The 20,471-nt window shown below is 41.4% G+C and overlaps 1 protein-coding gene across 1 annotated transcript; it reads left to right on the forward strand.

Annotated features, from left to right (window-relative positions):
* The first annotated feature begins 530 nt into the window (after positions 1–530).
* Positions 531–17,499, forward strand: RRP1B (ribosomal RNA processing 1B). Its single transcript, XM_056858299.1, has 16 exons — positions 531–690; positions 1,020–1,102; positions 3,180–3,237; positions 3,980–4,065; positions 5,768–5,829; positions 6,782–6,911; positions 8,918–8,982; positions 9,666–9,829; positions 10,593–10,684; positions 11,435–11,532; positions 11,742–11,761; positions 12,487–12,612; positions 13,559–14,283; positions 14,861–14,995; positions 16,411–16,477; positions 17,305–17,499. Exons 1-16 carry the CDS (start codon positions 531–533, stop codon positions 17,493–17,495), a joined length of 2,262 nt encoding a protein of 753 aa, XP_056714277.1. The 3' UTR covers positions 17,496–17,499.
* The last annotated feature ends 2,972 nt before the right edge of the window (positions 17,500–20,471 follow it).

Consider the following 20,471-nt stretch of genomic DNA (forward strand, 5'->3'; position numbering starts at 1 on the left):
ATGCCTTCCAGAGCTCATGTGCATTAAAGAAAAACAGCCTGCAAATAGAAAAGTAGCACATAAAAGGCAGGATCTTAGCTAGGATTTTTCTCCACGGTGTGCTAGTTTCTTTTTATTATTTAATTAGAGGCGTGCGTGTGTGCGTACACGTAGAGCATCAGTCAAAAAACCACGTCTCGCCCTCGACCGGCGTGGGCTCCTTCTAAGCGCGGGCGCGGGCGGCCCCACGCTCTTGCCTTTCGTGGCCCTGCCTTCTACGCCAACGTGCCTAAACTCGGACCGCTCTCTCCGCCTACCGATCCCAGGGGAACTCGGCGTTACCTGCCGTAGTCTCGCGGTGCTTCCGGGCACAGCTGATTGGCTGGCTCCACGCGCCCGTTTCCGCCCTCGCCCCCCTTCGGCGCGGCGGCTGGACGGATGACGTGATAATCCCTGCGACCGGAGTCTGTGGCCGTGACGTCATCCGTGGGCGCTTCTCGGCCGGCTGCGCTCGCCCCGCACGGACGGGCGGCGCGGAGGGAAGGGGGTGGATGATGGCGCCCGCCGCAGTCGCCGCCGCCGCCGTGCCGCCGCCGCCGCCGCCGGAGGTCCAGTTCGCGCAGAGGTTGGCCGCGAACGAGAAGCGGATTCGAGACCGGGCGCTGAAAAAGCTCCGAGGCTACATAGTTCTGAGGACCCGAAATCCGGCAGGTGAGGTCTGGCGGAGCACGTGGCGTTCTGGAAGAAGGGGCCAGGCTCGCTGCCCGCCTGCCCGCCTGCGCGCACCCCAGCAAAGGTGCTCCTTGACAGGCGCAGCAATGGGAGAGGAACGACAGGGTGATGCTGAGCGGCATTTGGGCACCAGGGCGGTGGGTGACCTAGGGGAGGGGCCTGCTCTTTGCTGACCCTATTAAACTTTGGCCATGAACGTGAAAGGGGGATGCAGTAATGACATGGCTGTAGTTGCATGGAAGGCTTTATTCTGGAGGAAATGAAGGTGTGCTTTAACTTTCCTTTTCAAATGTCTTTTGGTCCTTTAGGTGGCTTCAACCAAGAAGAATTCCTAAAAATATGGAAAGGACTGTTTTACTGCCTGTGGATGCAGGATAAACCACTGCTGCAGGTATGTCAAAACAACATGCTCTGTGAATGTAATTATTTAGTGTCTCTACATTTGTGTGTGTTTACTGAGAAGTAAATCTCACTGGAAAAGACAGTCAGGCTAGGAAAAGTTGAGTGCAGCAGGAAAAGAGGAAGAGCCAACAAGAGATGGTTGGACTCAATAAAGGAAGCCACAGCTCTCGATTTGCAAGATCTGAGCAAGGCTGTCAAAGATAGGACATTTTGGAGGACTTTCATTCATAGGGTCGCCATGAGTCAGAAGCGACTTGACAGCACTTAACACACACAAATCTCAGTACCAAAGTAAGCATGCACAGAATTGCAACTTTATGTTAATAGATTTAATTATTGAAAGTGTCCTAGGTGGTAGTTATGTGTTTTTTTTTAATGAAATGAGACCCAGCAAATCTGTCCAAATACAGCTAAGATTGGTTCTTGTAGGTTATCCGGGCTGTGTAACCGTGGTCTTGGAATGTTCTTTTCTAGAAAAGAAAATTCCAAGACCACGATTACACAGCCCGGATAACCTACAAGAACCAATGAACTCTGACCGTGAAAGCCTTCGACAACAGCTAAGATTCATGCAAAGTGACAAGTACATATTAAAGTAAGCAATAAATCAAGAGTTAACCCATATGAAATACCTACTCTGCCCACAAATTATCCAGTGGCATGGAAGATACATATTCTAAACCCTTTGGTTCATAGATTATCAAAAGAAATTGAAAACCATTGATATAGCACTTCTTAGAATTTGAGCGAAATCTTATCCAAGCTGACTCTCAAAATAAACATGTGACTGTGGCTTGCAGACTCCCAGCTGTAATTTAGTGTCTGTCAAAATATTTCCTAATTGGTTCTTTGAATAAATCCATATCTGGTGCTGTCTGTGTGTAAAGTGCCATCAAGTCACAGCCAATTTATGGCGACCCAGTAGGGTTTTCAAGGCAAGAGACTAATTTGCCTTCCTTTGCCTTCCTCTGCATAATGGCCTTGATATTCCTTGGTGATCTCCCATCCAAATACTAATCAGGGCTGACCCTGCTTAGCTTCTGAGGTCTGACGAGATCAGGCTTGCCTGGGCCATCCAAGTTATCTGGTCTTAGATACAAATATATTCATTAAGAAAGAAAATTCATGCAGAATGAAGATCTAGTTATATGTGGAACAGATTTTTAATGTGGAAAAATGGAGGAATTCTATGTTTTCTGAAATGAAACTTTTAAAATTATGTAAAATGTGAATAGTTGCTTTCAGACCATTAGTTGTACATGAGTGCTCTCAAAATTTAGTGCCCATTTATAACTTCATTCTCTCCAGGTCAGAGATGTTGCTGTTGCGTCTAAAAACTTTGTATCGCTGCACATCTAGTGCTCAACATATGTGGATGCTTTTTCAGGATGTTTTGACACCTAACACTGTCAGTGATAGATGTGGTGATGTTGGGCCATATAGATACTTAAGTTCTGTGTCTGGATGCATCTCATGCTCCTCTTGTGCTTCTGTTTCTTGCAAACACATCAAGGTTATGACTGTGATACCTCCCCCCTTTCCTGAGTTTTCCTTTCAAAAGATGTGCTTCAAGCGTTTGAGTTTTAGAAAGAAATATGTCTGGTCATGTGGCATTAAAAAATAAATGGATAGAAAATATTTTGCTCATACAGAGAGATGGGCATTTCTGCTCTTGTGCCAGATGTCCAAATGGCCTTATTATTTTTTCTGTCAAGTTGCAACCAACTTATGGCAACTCCATAGGGTATTCAAGGCAAGAGATGTTCAGAGGTGGTTTACCATTGCCTGTCACTGCATTGTGACTCCAGTATTCATTGGTAGTCTCCCATCCAAATATTGACCTGGGCTGGTCCTATTTGGCTTCTGAAATCTGATGAAATCAGGCTAGCCTGGGCTATCCAGGTCAATTTAAAGACCAGTGCAGGAAGTTTCTCATCTCTTGGGAAAAAAAGGGGTAAAGGTTGCCCTTTTGGGTCTTAGCTATGGGATTATTCATACTTGAAGGGGAGAATTGGAATCTGCTTTTGAAGCACTATATTTTACATTTTTTTCTTTCTCAATTTTAGGAGGAGTTATCAAACAACATATCACAGCTTATCCATGTAATAGAGAATATGGATGCACGTAAGTTTTTCTATATTGCCAGTTCCAAGAAGCTTTGTTGTGTTTGGGAACAGCTGCTTCTGAAGTCTTAGCTTTTGGCAGTGACTGGACACATAGTTAATTCATTTAGAAACTATCCTCCGAGAGAATAACTTGAACTTGAATTTTGTTTCACTGGTGGAAATTCTACAAACAAAAGATGTGAACGAGACCTCTAAGTCTGCATTCTCATCAGAGTTCCTTTTTTAAAATTTGTTTGGTTTGGTTTGGTTCCTGCACCAATAACCCTCTTTTCCTTCATTCTCACAATGCTTATGAGAGGCAGTGTCCAGAAAGGGAAGTAACTCCCAGTGCTGCTGGATTCACCCAACAGATTTACTCATGGAAAGGGTATTGGTTGAGGTATAGAGTGGATGGCACAGGAAAGCAATGATGCATAATAAGTTATTCCTAATCAAACTCTTCTTGGCCAGTGTATTGTTTGCACTTGCATGACTCCTCACTGCCTGCTACCTATAAGGTCTATGGTTCAGCATTTACTGAGAGCAAGGAAGTAGTACAACTATTCCTGTTGTTCAAATCAGATTAGAGTACCTAGATGTTCTATGTATGGTGATCTAAGCATTAATATATTTTCATTTGATTCTGCTCCCATTGGTATCCTTGCTGCATGGAAAGTCAAACTGTTTCTTCATGTAACTTATGAAAGGTACAGTGGAGTGTTTGAGATGGAACATAAAAAGTACTATTTTTTTCATTGCAGGGCATTTGTTCATTCAGACTTTCTGGCAAACTATGAACCGTGAATGGAACGGAATAGACAGACTGCGCCTTGATAAATTTTACATGGTAAAAACTGCTCTACTGCTATTTAAGAACATAAAACAATCTCACTTTCTGAGATGTTCCCCAGTATTGATTGCTAGAGTCTGTTAAGAGTGGATATAGTTTGAGGGTTGTATCTATTGTGTCCTTTTAAAATCACAACACACACACAAGTTGTTTCTATGGTAACAGAACGGTATTTCTGACAGTGCCTGAAATTCAGATAATGCCCCAAACCATGGCTTGTGCTAACCACAGTTTACAGCCCAACCATAGTTTGTGCTTCCAAACTTATAACAGGCAAACCATGCTTTAGCACTGCTTGTCAGGTTTTTTCCCCCTTTTTCTTGTTTTCATAAGGTCACCACCATTGCATGGTATAGCAGTAGCTGAAGACAGTGTGAGGGCCATAACTGTGGTTTGTCAGTTCCTACAGTGCAAAGTGTGGTTTGCAAACCTTCAAATTATTTCCAATTTGGCTTTCTTTTTAAAACCAACTGCAAACATGTTTTGTTAGTACAGACATCACATCAAGCCTGATTAAGCTTCCTTAACCATGTTTGTTGTGACGTGAATTGAGCTGATGATAGTGAATTTATGAGGTAAATGTTTCCTTTTAATTTTCTCTCTTTGGCAGGCTTCCACCATTGTCAGGCAGAGATCTGTGTTAGTGCCCTGACAATATGATCCTAAACCTGAGAGCAGATAAACAGTTTCAGAAAAAGTAAATAATATAGCATATATAATATAAGTAAATAATATGTCATTTCAGGACGTAGGTATAGGAATCACAAGTTTGAATGCTTTTCCCATGCCAAAAATTCCCCACATACACAAACTACCTGGCAAAGAGAATATTTCTATCTCGGATATCTCACATGTGTTATTTCCTGTATGTAGCGTTCATTTGTTTTAACATGGCAAACAGATCTATCATGTGATTCCTTCACCTACATTCTAAAATCCTACACTCTTAATAGGGATATGCTGTATTATGTTCCTGACTGTGTAGATCAGCCAGCTTTTCATAGGCCAGATTTTTGTGATGGGGTTGATTCAAATACACTGAATATGATTCCTCACCTGAAAGCTTACTGAAGGACTTAAGTTGTGTGATTTTTATTAATGTGTAGACTGCCCCAAGGATAAGCTTAGTGCATTTGTCTCAGTGGAACTTTTTTCTATATAATGTTTTAGCACCGAGGCATAAATTTCTTATTGCTATTTTAATGTTATGTAACTGATGCTGAGGAATTTAGATATTGTGGATAAACTGCTATATTTTGTTTGCATTGCTGAGTTGAAAATACAATTCACAGTGGGTAGCCGTGTTAGTCTGTCTGCAGTAGTAGAAAAGAGCAAGAGTCCAGTAGCACCTTAATGACTAACAAAAATATTTTCTGGCAGGGTATGAGCTTTTGTGAGCCACAGCTCACTTCTTCAGTGTGGCTCACGAAAGCTCATACCCTGCCAGAAAATATTTTTGTTAGTCTTTAAGGTGCTACTGGACTCTTGCTCTTTTCTACTATTGAAAATACAAGTAATCGCTAGAGTATTGCATTCATACCCTTGTTCCTACTAGGGAAGATGGATGTTAAGAAAGGAAATGTTTTTATATATCTGTAATTGTGTATAGGGAATTATTTTTCCACCAAAACTTGATTATTTTGCAGATATTCCTATAGCTGTAAATATTGTGATGGGGCTTTTTTTTTTGGTAACGTAGTTGATTCGCGTGGTGCTGAGGCAGTCCTTTGAAGTGCTGAAGAGAAATGGATGGAATGAAAGGTAGGTGGCCCCTTGGGTAATGGGGTTGTGTAAATGACAAGGTGCTATGAGTCAGCTCTGAGCCCACTAGACAGGGTATTATATTTAGCTGTATGTGATAGACCCAACTGGGGTTCTTATAAAAATTATCTGCAATTGTCTCAGCACTGTAACTGTAAACATTTGACTTCACCTTCAGAGACCATCTCACAGAAAATGATGATCTGCCCAGTAACTAATAGCAGTCCTTGTATCGGGGTGAAAATATTTGCTGATTTTGTGTGGTAGGACAGTGTGGTTATGACAAAGGGACAGAAAGAAAAACCTTACAGTGTTGACTCCAACTAGTATCAATCTACAAAATCCTTGTAATGGCTGCAGGTGGTAAAAGAGGGCTTATTTGAGATCATGTGTATTGTTAGCTAAAAATGAGCAATATGATTTTTGAAACAGTAGAAATCTTGCATTAAATATTTAAGTAATTTCACCTCTGAAGTTGAATTAAGCTCAAACTGTTTCAAATCAATATGTTCTATTGTTATAGAAAACCAGTTAGTACGGACTTCATTTAGGAACTGCCTAAACAATGGAAATTTTTCATAAAATTAGCATTTTTATCTTGGTGATTTAAACCAAGCTTAGGTGAAAATTGTTCATAATCACCATGTTGCAGGGGAAAAGGAACATGTTGCCATGTTTGCTAAAAGTGTTCAGCATAATTCTCTGTAAGCTTTCTGGTGGATTGTGCCCATAGAAAATATAAAAGTGTGGATGAGGTTTCCTTTAGCCAATTGTACTGTAAGAGAAAGTTGGGCTTTCTTCAGTTGGCACACTCTTGTGCCTGTTCCATGTTCTCCAGTCCCTAAAAATCCATTTCGTAGCGCTACATTTTTATTTTGCGCAATAATGAATATTATCCTGGAGCTGATTATACGACACAGGGGAATGTATCATACATCTTTTCTTTCTTCAGTTTCACTGAACCATTTCTGCACCTGCTAATGAAAGAGGCTATCCACTCAGAGAGCAATGCTCCCATTGGGATAAAACTGCATTTTATTGACATCTACTTGGAAGAACTGGCTAAAGTTGGGGCTAAAGAGGTAAGATCAGAGATGATCATGCAAATCCTGATTTGCCTTGGCCAATGCTGCTTTCATCCCCTTTGTTCTTTCCCCCTCACCTTTCCCACAGAGACCCAGCTGTTATCCAAGCCTGCATTGCAGTAAGGGCAGCACTTGAAGCAAATTAGGATTAAGGCCGGATTCCTGCATTTGTTGTTCATGCAATACCTTAGTTGAAACTACTTGTGCACTAGCAAACACTGAGCGCCCTCAAACAATTGGGATTGATGTGAATTATCTGATACTATAATATTAGAGAGGTAACCTTTCTTTGCTGGTGTCACCATCGCTTCATAGATCTTACAATGACCTCTAAATCATCAGATTCTGTCCACTTTCTCTGCCAGCACCATTCTAGGCATTTTCCAACTCCTTTCAGATCCCCCAGCTCTGTGGTAAACCGTGGGTTGGGTTACATCCCAAGGGTGGAGTGGTCGACAAGGTAGCTTGATAGCTTTAAGGAGCTTCACATTCCACGTTTCCACTGTGGCCTCAACAGAACACATGCTTGGAAACCTAAAAATCTCCCAGTGCATTTTGGAATCCAATAGGATTCATGACCCTCTGAGGGTGGACCATTTTAACTCAGCCCCTCTCATGTGGGGTGTTGGAGTCACATTCACCTTGGCTTTAAGTACGTAGTGGTTAGACCATGGTTCAGGACGAATCTCCAGCCCTGAAACCAAACCTTCCCTCAAAGACTCAGTGCAAAAGGTTAAGTCCAGGGTGTGACTTCTTTCATGTGTGGGGAGACCCAAGGCAGTCAAAGAAGCTATAAAATCCTGGGCCGGTCCCAACGAGAATGATCAGTCTATGAGTCTTCAGTAGCACATCTGACAGTACCTCTGGCAGCTCATAGAGGGTGGCCACTGAGGAACTAGGCGACCTGTAGACAAGAAGAAGGCCTAATCCAGGGGTGTCAAACATATGGCCCCTTGAGAGCTCTTATCTGGCCTGCAAGCCAGCTGAGGCAGCCACCACCACCCCAGTCCCGATCTAGACTGGCAAGGCATAGCCTGGCCCAACCAAGCGACTTTATTTCATATCCGGCCCTCTTAACAAATCAGTTTGACACCCCTGATCTAGACCAAGGAAGAAATGAGATCATAATAAAGTAAAGCATTCCTTTCTATCTAATCTCCATAGCATCCTTAGAGCTGATGATGCAGGGGCCCCAATTACTCTCCCGTGTTTCGAGCAAAAGCCAGCACAGTGGTTTATTGTGGAACTGGGTGACGTAAAAAGAGCCAGATGACATGCAGAAAGATGCTGGTGGAAAACTCGCACTGAATCCAACAAGGCATGCTATAGAGCAGGGGTGTCAAACATAAGGCCTGCAGGCTGAGTCTGGCCCCTTGAGAGCTCTTATCCGGCCCGCCAGCCAGGCAGCCACCATTCTCAATCTGGGCTGGCCCGAACAAGTGGCATTTATGTCATATCTGTCCCTTGTAACAATTGAGTTCTATCCTTAGTTCCTGCTGTAAGGAGCATACAGCCAATGTCAGTGATAGTTTGCATTGGAAGTATGTGGAAGTTGAAGGTCTCATGGAGGATAGTAGCCACACCACTTCCTCCCCAGCCAGTTGTGCAGGGTTGGAGGAAGGCTGTGGAACCAGGGGTTTTTAGTTGGGACAGAAACATCATGTCATTTTCTTCCAAACATGTTTCTGTTATGCAAGCCAGGTCAATTTCTCCTGCCTGCAACATCTCATAGAGACATGCAATTTTGTGGTTCACTGGTCTGGAATTGCATAATATTAGTGTAGACATGAAGGAAATTCATAAATACACTCTTTAAAGTAAATTATACACATATATCTGTACTACAGCTATAAAATGTTTTTACCCTGGTTTATAGTCATGGCTTTTCCCCAAGCATCCGTGGCAATTTCAGTTTTAGAAGGTATGCATTTGTTCCTTCATAAAAGATTACAATAATTTAGTAAGAACCTGGCCCACCTAACTGTTTTGTTTTGTTTTTGTAGCTCAGAGCAGACCAGAATCTCAAGTTTATCGAACCCTTCTGCAAAACTGCTGCCAAGACCAAGGAGTATGTTTAGTAGCTGTATTTTACTACTTACAATGGCTCTGGTGATGTGTGTGTGTGTGTGTATTTTTTTAAACAGCATCTATTGCATTTTTGTCCTGTCTTTTTTCCAGGGAGCTTAGGGCAGCATTCATTGTTCTCCTCTATCTTATCTTCACAACAACTATGTGAGCCACATTAAGGTGCGAGAGAACGGACTGGTCCAAGGTCACCCAATAAACCTCATGGCTGAGTGGGGATTTGAACCCAGATCTATCCAGTCCTCATCAGTTTAGCAGCTGCACCATGGTAGTAACTGAGCAGATTTCCAGAACAAAATCAAGCATAAAAGAGAGAGTAGAATGCTCATTGTGAGGCAAGACTAGCTTTCTTTTGTGTGCCTGCAAATGAAACTGCGTAACTATGGGAACTGTATAGTCTATTTCTTCTGATAATGAGAAAGCTATTTCTTGGTTCTCTTGAGTACTGCAATAGTATTGCGAGAATATTAGCAAAAGAATATTGGATGAACTAAAAGCTTTTGGTCTTACTTCAGAATCCATATGCTGAATTGATGGTTGCTTGTTGTCTTTTGCAAATTACAGTGCAATTCTTGTAATCTTTGTGAGGCAGGCTTTCAAAGGGTGTAAAGGGGAAGCCCCAAGAGTATATCTTTGTGATGCTCTTTTTCTCCTTTAACAACTCAGTCGCCATCTGCTGCAAGCCATAATCCACGGTATCTTTGAAACCATTGTGGATCAGTGCCCATTTGCTGTAGAAGATTTGATGAGGGAACTGAAAGCTAGTAGTGATGATGCTCAATCAGAAGATGATGACTGGGATGATGAAGAGAATAAGCTCGTGGCCAAAGGTAAGCATGTGGCTGCTGTGATCTGATGACCGCTACCTTGGATTACTGTCATGTGTACCATCTGAAGCTTCCTTTGAAGGCTGTTCAGTGGGGATAAACGGATGCACACTCTGCACCTGGGCACTGTCTCATATTGTATTGCCAAGCACAATTTAAAATATTGGCTTTAACACCTAAATAAATGTTCTTGCTCCAGATTGCTTTCTCCTGTTTCAGCTCTTTTTATCTAGGTGAGGAAATCTGCTGGCATGCTTAACTGACAAGGAGAAATCTTCCTAGTGATTCACATTTGTGGATGAGAACCAAACCAGAAATTTTGTTTTCTCCTCCCTCCCCCTCCCACCTTCAGTCAGCCTTCTATCAGCCTAGGCTGTGGTCAAAAGTACCTGACAAAATTCTCACCAGCAAAGTCCCTCTCACACTAGGGCCATATCCTTTCCTTCAGGAGAGAGGCAGGGTAGTTTGCTCATCTGTTGCCAGTCTGAAACCAAAACCAGTGAGTCTCTGTCCAGCTCAAAGCAAGACGAGAAGATGTTCCCCCCTCAGGCCTTTGGAAGTGTAAGTTCATTCCCTCACCTTGCCCTGTAAGGGCCATGCTAGTTACAAGGTGAGCTCTTGAGAGGACAGAGGGAGGAAAATATCATCCTCTCATCTTGTGCTGGAATGAGTTAGGTGCAATGGCTCATCTGAACTTTGGCTTGAGTCCACTATGGCCCAGTTTGTTCCAAATGATTGTTAAGTGTGTTTATTCCTTACTGTGCAGATAGGAGCTTGCCAAACAAACTTTCACTAGATGGTGAAGCAGAAGAAAACCCTTTAGAAGCTGCGGATGATAGCATTGGGCCTGTCCTTCAGGTAGGTGCCCTCTTTGGCAAGGTGCTGCTGGTGTAAGGCTAGTATACCAGTGATTTCTTCTGATATGCATGAGCAGAGGCGCAAGTCCATGACTGGTGGGATCTGTTACCTCAGGCATGGAGTCAAGGTGCTTAGTAGGAGGGAGTTTGGACTGGTGGCAAAGTGGTACATATAGGAGTTGGGCAGATGCAGTCATTCAGATGTGTGGAGTAGGAAAAATGGTAAATGTCATATGATAGAACACAGCGTCAAGGTACTGTGTCTTTCAGTTTATGAAGAGATCAGGATAATGAGATTATTGTGCATCCACATCATTCATTATTAGGGACTTTTCTAGGATTTTAAAAATGTTTTAAAAATCTTCCTCAGCTTTGCCACAAGATTAGAAAGTGCTGAGCAGTTGAGAAAATAGAATCCTGGTACAAGTCCAAGTGGGACAAGGAACTGGTGGAGAAGTCAACTTTTCGTTTACAGGATGTGAAAGTGCGCTTATCTCCTGAATTTAGTGGAATTTTTTTAAATGGGTAATGATTATATGTTTAGTGTCTCATTTTATATAGTTAGCTGTATGATTTAATATTTTAGTTTATTCATTAATCTGCATAACTTTATTTGCAAAGCTGTTTTGTTCAGTTTTTGTGTTGTCTTACCTAGAAAGCATATATATTTTTAAAAGTTTGAGAAACTGGATAAATGCTCACATTTACTTGATCTGAAGAGCTATAACGTGTGTTTTTTTTTATTTGATAGTTTGATTATAACAGCATTGCTGACATGCTGTTTGAATTAGCCAGCAGAAAAAACACACCAGCTTTTAATAGAAAACATCTCTACAAAATGGTTAAAAAGTAAGTGATCTGAAAGTACACACTTGAGGATCTGTTTTGCCTGAACATCTTATCTTTTCTGTTTGTGTCATGGAGCATTAGCAGTACTACCCTTTCCAATTTATCTTGGTGGTCTAAAAATAAAATGAATGCAAACGCTGGCATTTGTGCTTCTTCTGTTTGTGGCTGCCCACAATGGAAATAAAAACTTCTTTTTCCCTGTTTTCCAGGCTCCAGGACCTTGCAGAAGGTGAGCCTCCAACTTCGCTTTGCTCGTCTTTTGATTTTGCATGTAAATGTACAGTAAAAAAGGTAAAGGTCCCCTGTGCAAGCACCGGGTCATTCCTGACCCATGGGGCGACGTCACATCCCAATGTTTACTAGGCAGACTTTGCTTATGGGGTGGTTTGCCAGTGCCTTCCCCAATCATCTTCCCTTTACCCCCAGCAAGCTGGGTACTCATTTTACCGACCTCGGAAGGATGGAAGGCTGAGTCAACCTTGAGCCGGCTACCTGAAACCAACTTCCGTTGGGATTGGACTCAGGTCGTGAGCAGAGCTTGGACTGCAGTACTGCAGCTTATCACTTTGCGCCACAGGGCTCTTCTAAAAATGTACAGTAGTGGATGAGAAAATACAATCATAGTAGTCGTATGTGTCCTTAGAAGCAAGACTCCAGGGCTTTTACCTGAGTTTCTTAACTCAAAAGGAATAGAATCTTTACCTGATTGTTTCAGAGTTTGAGCAGATTTGAGCAGATTTGAAGTGGTGTTCTTGTTTTCTTAATCTTTAAATGAACAGCTTGATGTTTCAAATGTAGAAAACGACTATAGTAGAGTATATTGTGAAGACTGAGTTTTTATTTTCTTTTAAAGAGAAAATTAGTGCTTGCTAATGTGAAATGTGGGTGAATGAAGGTCAAAATAGTACAGTACTTGGTTGTGCCATGTCTCAGTTAAATACTCTTGCACATCAGGGACTTTTCCACAAGACGACTTTCCTGAAGATGTTTCTACAGATGAAGATGACGATACCTTCAGCAGGAAGAAGTGGAAGAGAAAATCCAGCAAACCATCAGATAAAAGCAAGCTGGAAAAAGAAGGTGGGGAAGAGAGCTGCTTGCAGCATCCTATCCGATCTGTTTATGTGTGCTTAGATCCTGTACCTTCTTTCTGCTTGCATTCTTCTTTGCCCATTGCAGAGTGCACGTTGCTCTGGCACTAGGCAATTTTGTGAGATTAGTGTCTTTCAAGAAGCCAAAAAATGTCTAGTGTGGAGGAATGCAACTCCCCAGCAGAGAACCACTTCAACAACAGACTAAAAGGAGTGTCCGCAGAAAGGAATTGTAGGATCCAAGCTTTTGAGTTTCACTTTTTATGTACCAGCCAGTTCTGGTTGGGTTTTACTACAATTATAGAGTTTCTTCACTGGAAATATCTTTTGCTGTGTTGCTTCGTCTAGGGGTGGAGTGGAACTTGCCTGACGTCTCAGGCCAGAGTGTGTAGCTAGGGTCTTCCAATGAAATACTCTGTTATAAGCCAAGCTCTCTGAGTATACCAACATCAGGAAAGCTTTGGGAGAACCTTGACAGTTAAAATGCTATTTAACAGCAACATGCCTTGCTAGGGTCATATGAATGGCTTGTCTAGTTCAGCAGTCTGCCTCTCTCAAGGGCTAGGGCAATACCTCAGGCAGATGCTCAAACAGGACTTAACAAAATTGTTTGTTTTAGTATTATATTGTTATTAGTTTTCTATTCTGTGACCTATTTGAATCTGCTACTATGACATCATTTAGAGATTAGCCAGCATGCTGTTGTGTTTTGTAGAGACTTTCATATCACAGCACAGGTTTTCTTTCTGTTAGTATCAAACAGGACTTAACAGCAGCATCCATTCCTTGATACCAATCTCCCCCCCCCCTTTTCTACTGGTAAGCAGTATAAAACAAAAGAAGAAAAGTGGCCACTTTCTGAACTGCCAATAACAGATGTAAGACTGTGCTAATCCACTCCTCGTTCTTTAAAGTCATGTACCTTGCCTTGATAGATAATGCTGGAAACAGAAAAACTGATATGGAAGAAAATGGTGGCAACACAGGGTTGCGAAAGAAAAAGAAGAAGAGAAAGAAGAAGTTGAGTCAAGGTACTGACACATTCACTGCTACAGGAAAACAGAATGAGCCAGTCGTATTAGAAGAATCCAAAGAGCTAAACCAGGATGATGAATCAGCAAATATGAACAAAAGACAAAAGAGGTCTTTAGATACAGAGGCAAATAAAACTGTTTCTGCAGCCCTTCCTGTGGGAGGGCTTAGTGGCAGCTCAGCAAAGGAGACATTAACATGTTTGGTAAGCAATATAAAGAAAAAGCCAAAGAAGAAAAGTGGTAGCTTGTGGAAAGTTCCCATAGAAACCGTCCATCAAAACGGACAAGTTCCTACTAGTGCAGATGGAATTCTTGGCTACTCTGTTCTTGTAGATAATGTTAATAAAGTGACCAAGAAGAGACAGAAAAAGGAGGTCGGGATCATCACTGGAAATGGTTTTTCTGAAGAGGCCGTTAAGCAACCAGAGAAGGAAGGGTGGTCAGAATTGCCATCCACCGTGTTCCAAAAAGTTAAGTTGAGGAAAAAACAAAAATTGGGTATTTTGGAAAAGATGAGAGGTTCGAAGAAGAAAATAGTCAGATTGAAAAAGAAAAGGAAAATCAAGGAAATCCTAAATGCTGTAGAAGAAAATGAACTTGAAGCTGAAAACAAGAGCAAAACCAGTGTAAGTAGATTCTCCCATAATTTTTCTGCCACCTTTAACATGCACACTTGTACACATCCCCTCAACACAGTTTTTTCATGGTTGATAACCTTTTTTTTTTCCTATGTAGTCATCCAGTATATTATTTGTGGCTGGTTCAAATGCTATACATTTGTTTGTTTTTTAAATTAAAACATGGTGAGCAGCAGGCCTGTGATTGTATGGGAGGGAGCCAATGATCACAAGTGCTGTGATTGTACAAATAGTGGGAAGGTAATCAAAATCTGGGGTATTATCCACACAGATGTTTCATGTATGCCCGTAGTACATGCTGTGTTGTGTGTGCACTGGAGAAGATGCCAGTGAGCCTGCTACCACAGTATGCATGTCCAGTTTTCAAAATATTTGGGGTGGCTTCCAGTCAGGTAGTTTTGTGATACCAACAGTGGCTTAACATGCGTTTTGTGTGTAACGTTTGCCATTGATGAGGTAAGGCTCCTGAGCTAAAATATACTTGCAAGTATATCATTGCTCCTTGACTTGTCTGTTGTGCTGTGTGCGCGCGTGCGTGTTCAACTGCTCTTTTATCTCCCAACAGGAGCCTAGTGGCTTTCCCATTGTGCTAAAGAAAAAGAAGGCCCAGGCTGGGAATGACTTTGTCAAATTTGAAAAGACAACTCTGCCAAAGCCAGTATTCTTTAGAAAAGCCAAAGGAAGCATTACTTCCATGCAGGTACAATGTTGCTGATTTAAATCTGCTACAAAAAGCCAAGATGGAGAAATGGCCCTTCTAGTGCAATGCTCTTTAAGCCAGAAGAAGGCATTTATGTCCCTAGCTGTGGCCATCCTTCTGTTACAGACCTAGGTCATTTGACAACAGCCATTGTATATAACACTTGGCCTATGTGAAATTATTCATGCTGAAATAGTCAGGTTTAATAGGTGTTTAATGTGCTATTGGGGGGGGGGGCTGCTGCATCCCTCTGGGCTCATTGCAGCACTTAGCAGGCAGGCACAGTAACTGCAGAAGCACCACTTGTCTCAGGGGAAATGCCAATGTTGATAGAAAGTCAAGGTATAAATTCAGTGGGTAATTTTACTGTTTGCTACCCTGGTGTAGTTATTTCAGAGTACTTCTGTGAGGTCAGGTCTCTTGATTCTTACAAGATCTGTGGCTGTGTTCTTAGTTGAGGGGAAATGCTAGTGGCCTATCCAGCACAAGAAGAATAATGGTTATTTTCCTCTTGTTAAAGTTCAAGAGCAGTATGTAGAAATTGGTTTTTCTCCAAGCCCATGACCAGTTTTGAGACCTTGTTTTGTACTTTCCATTTATTTGAAAATCTATCGTCCTTCAAAAACAGTGGAATGATTAGTTCTTCAGTATCCTTGGGCTGCTGTAGACACAACACTGGCTGCTATAACCCTAGTCAGAAATTGGTGGCAAGCCTTAGGAATGTGCTATCCCTTTCTTAGAACAAATATTCCCTTCTATGAACTTCACTTGAGCAGTTCAGTTGCGCAGACATTGACCACAGTCAAGGCTAACCCAGATAGATCCTGTGTTAAGGGAAGCCTATGACCACCTCACATTGTGAGGTTTCTGAAAGCATGTGAGGTTTCTGAAAATATGTCAACTCCAGTTAGATTACAATCAGTTGTACAAATGGAATTGCAAGCATCGTTTCAGTAGGTAGAAACTATAGAGAATCCTAGAATTTTATGGTAAAAAACAGATATTAATTCTCTCTCTGAAGTGGGACTATACCACTTTCAGATTGCAGAAGGGATTCAAATGTGTGAATGCCTTTTCATGAAAAAAGTTCCTTCACATAGAGATGTTAGGTCCCAGTCTAACCTTCTCCCTTATATGCCAGTTTCTGTATGCAGAGAGGTTTTCTGAGGGTTGAGGCCCCCCTCCTCTATCTAGTCTAGTTCTTTTACTCTGGAAGCCTATGAAATGCTTCCAGCTTTTTCCTAACTGGGGCTGTGGTATATGCTGTTGATGTGCTGCCACTGATGGCTCTAATTTGTTTGTATTTTACAAGTTATTTTCAGCAGTGGAGATGAAAAGAATATTTTAATAATGTAAAAGTTTTTAATAGGACCAGAAAAATAACTTTATCTGTTGTCTTCATCTCCTTTTTGTAGTTAACCAGGCTACAATCTTCCAGTTCCAAAAAGGTCACCTTCGGACTGAATAAGAACATGACAGCTGGTGAGTGCCGTCACTCTGTTGCTTCTCTGAAAACAGACCAGTTAACAAGAATAGAGTAAGGTACGTTATTTAGCAGCAGTTGCTTGAAAATGTAATAATGGCTTCAGTTTTGTGTACTTATGTAGACTGCAGTTAATAAGAGAGAAAGTAAAATGGCTTCCATCTGAAGCAATCTGGAAGTGAGGGCAAAACTTCAGTTCTGTTGTGATTGCCATCACCTAGATAGAACAGCAGGCTTTACTCCCAGATACACTCTGACCCCAAGCGCTGAACTACTGTTACCCATAAAAATGAGGGTTCCAATTGACCCTAGCATAAGTTAAATAAAAAGGTAAAGGTCCCCTAAACAAGCATCGGGTCATTACTGACCCATGGGGTGACGTCACATCCTGAAGTTTCCAAGGCAGACTTTGTTTGTGGGGTGGTTTGCCAGTGCCTTCCCCAGTCATCTTCACTTTTCCCCCAGCAAGCTAGGTACTCATTTCACCGACCTCGGAAGGATGGAAGGCTGAGTCAACCTTGAGCCGGCTACCTGAAACTGACTTCCCTTGGGATCGAACTCAGGTCTTGAGCAGAGCTTTTGACTGCAGTACTGCAGCTTAACACTCTGCGCCACGGGGCTCACTGTCATACTGGCAAACCAGCACATGAAGGATCCATTAGGAGCTGAAACATTCAGGATGGTTCTCCATTTATCCCAAACCCAAAACAAAACCCATGGTTGTTGGAAATCTGTCTGGGTCCCCTTCATGTGTTAATGGCTGTGGTGCCCACACCTAGGGGTGTGCAAATGTTGAGTAAACTTTTTGCTTTTTAATCTTTGACAGAATTTAAGAAGACGGACAAAAGTATCTTAGTCAGCCCACAGGGAGCTTCCCGTGTGGCTTTCAATCCTGAGCAAAAACCACCCCACGGAGTCCTGAAATCAGCTTCTGGCTCTCCTGTTGAAACGTCTCAAATAAAGGAATCCACTTTAGTGCCAGCTAAGAAAAGACCAACTGCAATGGACTTCTTCTAAGCAAACAAGGAGAGGACTCAGTTTGAACAGAATATTCCAGCAACCAGTTGTTTCTGGAGGTATTTTTGTTTGTTTTTAAATTAACAGGATGGCATTCATTAGGTCAGTGTGACTTGTGATGCCGCTACTTTACTAAGCACCTCTGTTTGAAACGGCTTTGTGTATGTTGCTGTGAAAAGAAAAGTAATTTTGAGTTTCTAATTTGTGTGTGTGTTTTTTAAAAAATCCTGTCGTGGTGAAAGAATTTGTAAAAACTTGTTCTAAACTATTGCTTGGGTGTTTTTGTAAAACACAGTTAAATGAGGGGGGGACTTATCTTTATAGCCCACTCTAAGCAGCAGGGTACACAACTCCCTTCTTTTCATGCTTCCTGCCACCTGCCTTCCACTTTCTTACCAAAGGTTTTGGTTTAAATTCTGAATATCTGCTCAGATGGAGTATGTCTGTAGAAAAGCCACTGGAATATTCTTGATTGGGTTCAGCTACTGCACGCTGTGTGCACTTCCCAATAATTCGTATTGGCATTGATGCCTCTTTGGGATTTTGCTCCCCTGTGGAACAAAAGAATACATGCTTTTTTCCCTTTTGTTGAACCTTTGCTTTTTAAACATTTACTTTTTACCCACCAAATAACATTATCTTTCCTCCATTAAGATTCTGCTTTGATGTACCTATAAAATCAGATCATCAATTTGCTGTGGAAGTTGCTGTCTTAAGGAGTAAAATGGGGGTTGAATTTCTATATGGGATTTAATCCCTTATGGAGGGTGCGGATAGCTTGTCGCTTATTCTGCCTTCCCCTCCAGATTATTTCAGGAACCCGTGTAGACACTAGGTCGTAGGAATAATGACAGACAAATATGTATTTCATTTCAGTTTGCTCAACTTGAGCTTCAGGATAGATAGCTCTTTCTTCACTGAATATTTTTCAGGAAGTTGCTAACTAAAGGATGTCCTTGTGGACTGCACTATGTGAATGGTTTTGTCCACCTGCCAGTGGTCTGAGAGTGTTTTTTAAAGCTTGCTTTTCCACAATTCTAAATAGTACAAACTAGTCAAAATTTAAAGATGAATTCCATGGATTTCTTCTGTCATGATAATGTTTTATATCTTGATATATTAGCAAAATGTAATGGCTTGGATCCAAGGTCTGTTTTCATTGTTTTTGCCACTTCCTCCTCTCCGGCTCCCAGTTACCCCCTTGTGGTGTTCCTCAGGGTTCATTGTCCCCATGAGAACAGCACTTCAGGGAACACAGTGGGCTGAAGCAGGAGTGGGGAGGTAAGAAATCTCTTTTACATTGATGGAACAGAAATTAGCAGAAACAAAACTTTGGATCCAACCCAATAGAAAGAATACATCTTAGCAGAAATGTTAGCATTTCTTCTTTAAGCTGATGTTATATAAACAAGAAATCAATATACTACTTTGGAAAACAAATAGGATTTTAGGGAACTAGAACTAACAGATATTAGTGATCTTCCTTTGCACAGGCCTTTTATGGAGCATATAGCATAATGCATTCTTCTTAGAGTAGTTTGGCATTATAATGCTTCTCCAGTTTAAAGGCTAGAACCAGAATATAGAGTATGTAAAGGTGCTGCAGGATAAGAGTTCCCTTTGTCCTTCTACCAGTCTGCGCCTCAGGACTTTATGGTCATCCTAATAGGCATCAAAGACTCTGTCAGGCATCTTGCAGGACAAAAGTAACGACATTCTTTTTCCCCCCTGAATGTTAAAGTAGTTATGAGTTCTAAATTAGAAAAAGGATAAATCACCTTATGGTTAATTTTCTGCAAGAAAGATATTTTAATGTGTATGTGTATTATTCCTGTTCTGTCTTTGCCCACTACTTTGCCAAGAGTTTAATTCAAATCAGAATATTGATTTAACTTCATATCTGCAGGCCTTAGGACAATGGAAATGAATGCAACACACGAAACAACATGACACACACTTGTACAGTACCCGATCCAAATCAGGGATCTCTGCATTTAAATCATTTTGTCGGTTAATTTGTGTATTCTCAAACTGTCTAGAATTAAAGGAGTTAAAGTGGGTTGTATTAAAAAGCTAAACTTTGTAAAGATCTTTTATTTTTAAGAAAATAGTTACTTGGTTTTGTAGTTAAGACAAAGCCTGCTGAGTTTAAAGCTTTGTATATAAAATCTTTGAGTAAATTTTTTTATCAAAGTTGTGTGACTTGGAAGGCATCTCTTTTAAACTGTTGTTTCCTCTGCACCTTATTGTCAGTGTGTGGTTGTGAGGGGAGGGGGTGGCCATTGTTCAGTATTCACCTCTGACTCCATGAAAATAGGCTGCTTAGACTGGGCTAATAAAGCTGTCTCTTCCCATGAAACTTGGCATTGCTTTGTTCTTGTTCTGAACTCCAAAGCTGCTCTTATCTCTAAGGTTTGGATTGCAATACTACAAAGCAAAGTTCAGTGTACAGTTTGAAACGAGATCTTGGTGAAAACAGAAAATAAGAACCATCTTTTGATAGTCTAGCTCTAGCCATCAGAACATAGGGGAGCAAGATATGCTTCCAGGGAATGAGAGAGTGAATTCTGTTCAGCCGTGGTTTAGCAGTAGCCACCAAGAATAATTCTCTGCACAATCTGATCTCATGGATATATAAGCTTTCATCAAAAGAGTGGTCTTGGTTTATACTGAATCAGCTTCTTAAAAAGGCAAACAGTCATTCTTTAAGAAACTGATTCATTCTGGCTTTTGTCAAGTCTTTCTCTCCAAACTGCAAACAGATGCTATAAAAATAATATGCTATTAAGATGATACTCTGCCCTGACAGAAGGCTACTTCCCACAAGTTGGTTTTCACACTCCGATATGACTTTCTTGTAGGAAAAACAAGTATACACTGGAGTATATCTATGTTGCTGTGAGCAGTTTAAGCTTCCCATTCTGCAAAATGCTATTTTCAATCTTTGTTTGAGGGTTTACCATATTTTTGCCATTT

Source organism: Euleptes europaea, chromosome 12 (assembly GCF_029931775.1).
Source record: "Euleptes europaea isolate rEulEur1 chromosome 12, rEulEur1.hap1, whole genome shotgun sequence".
Taxonomy (NCBI): Eukaryota; Metazoa; Chordata; class Lepidosauria; order Squamata; family Sphaerodactylidae; genus Euleptes; species Euleptes europaea.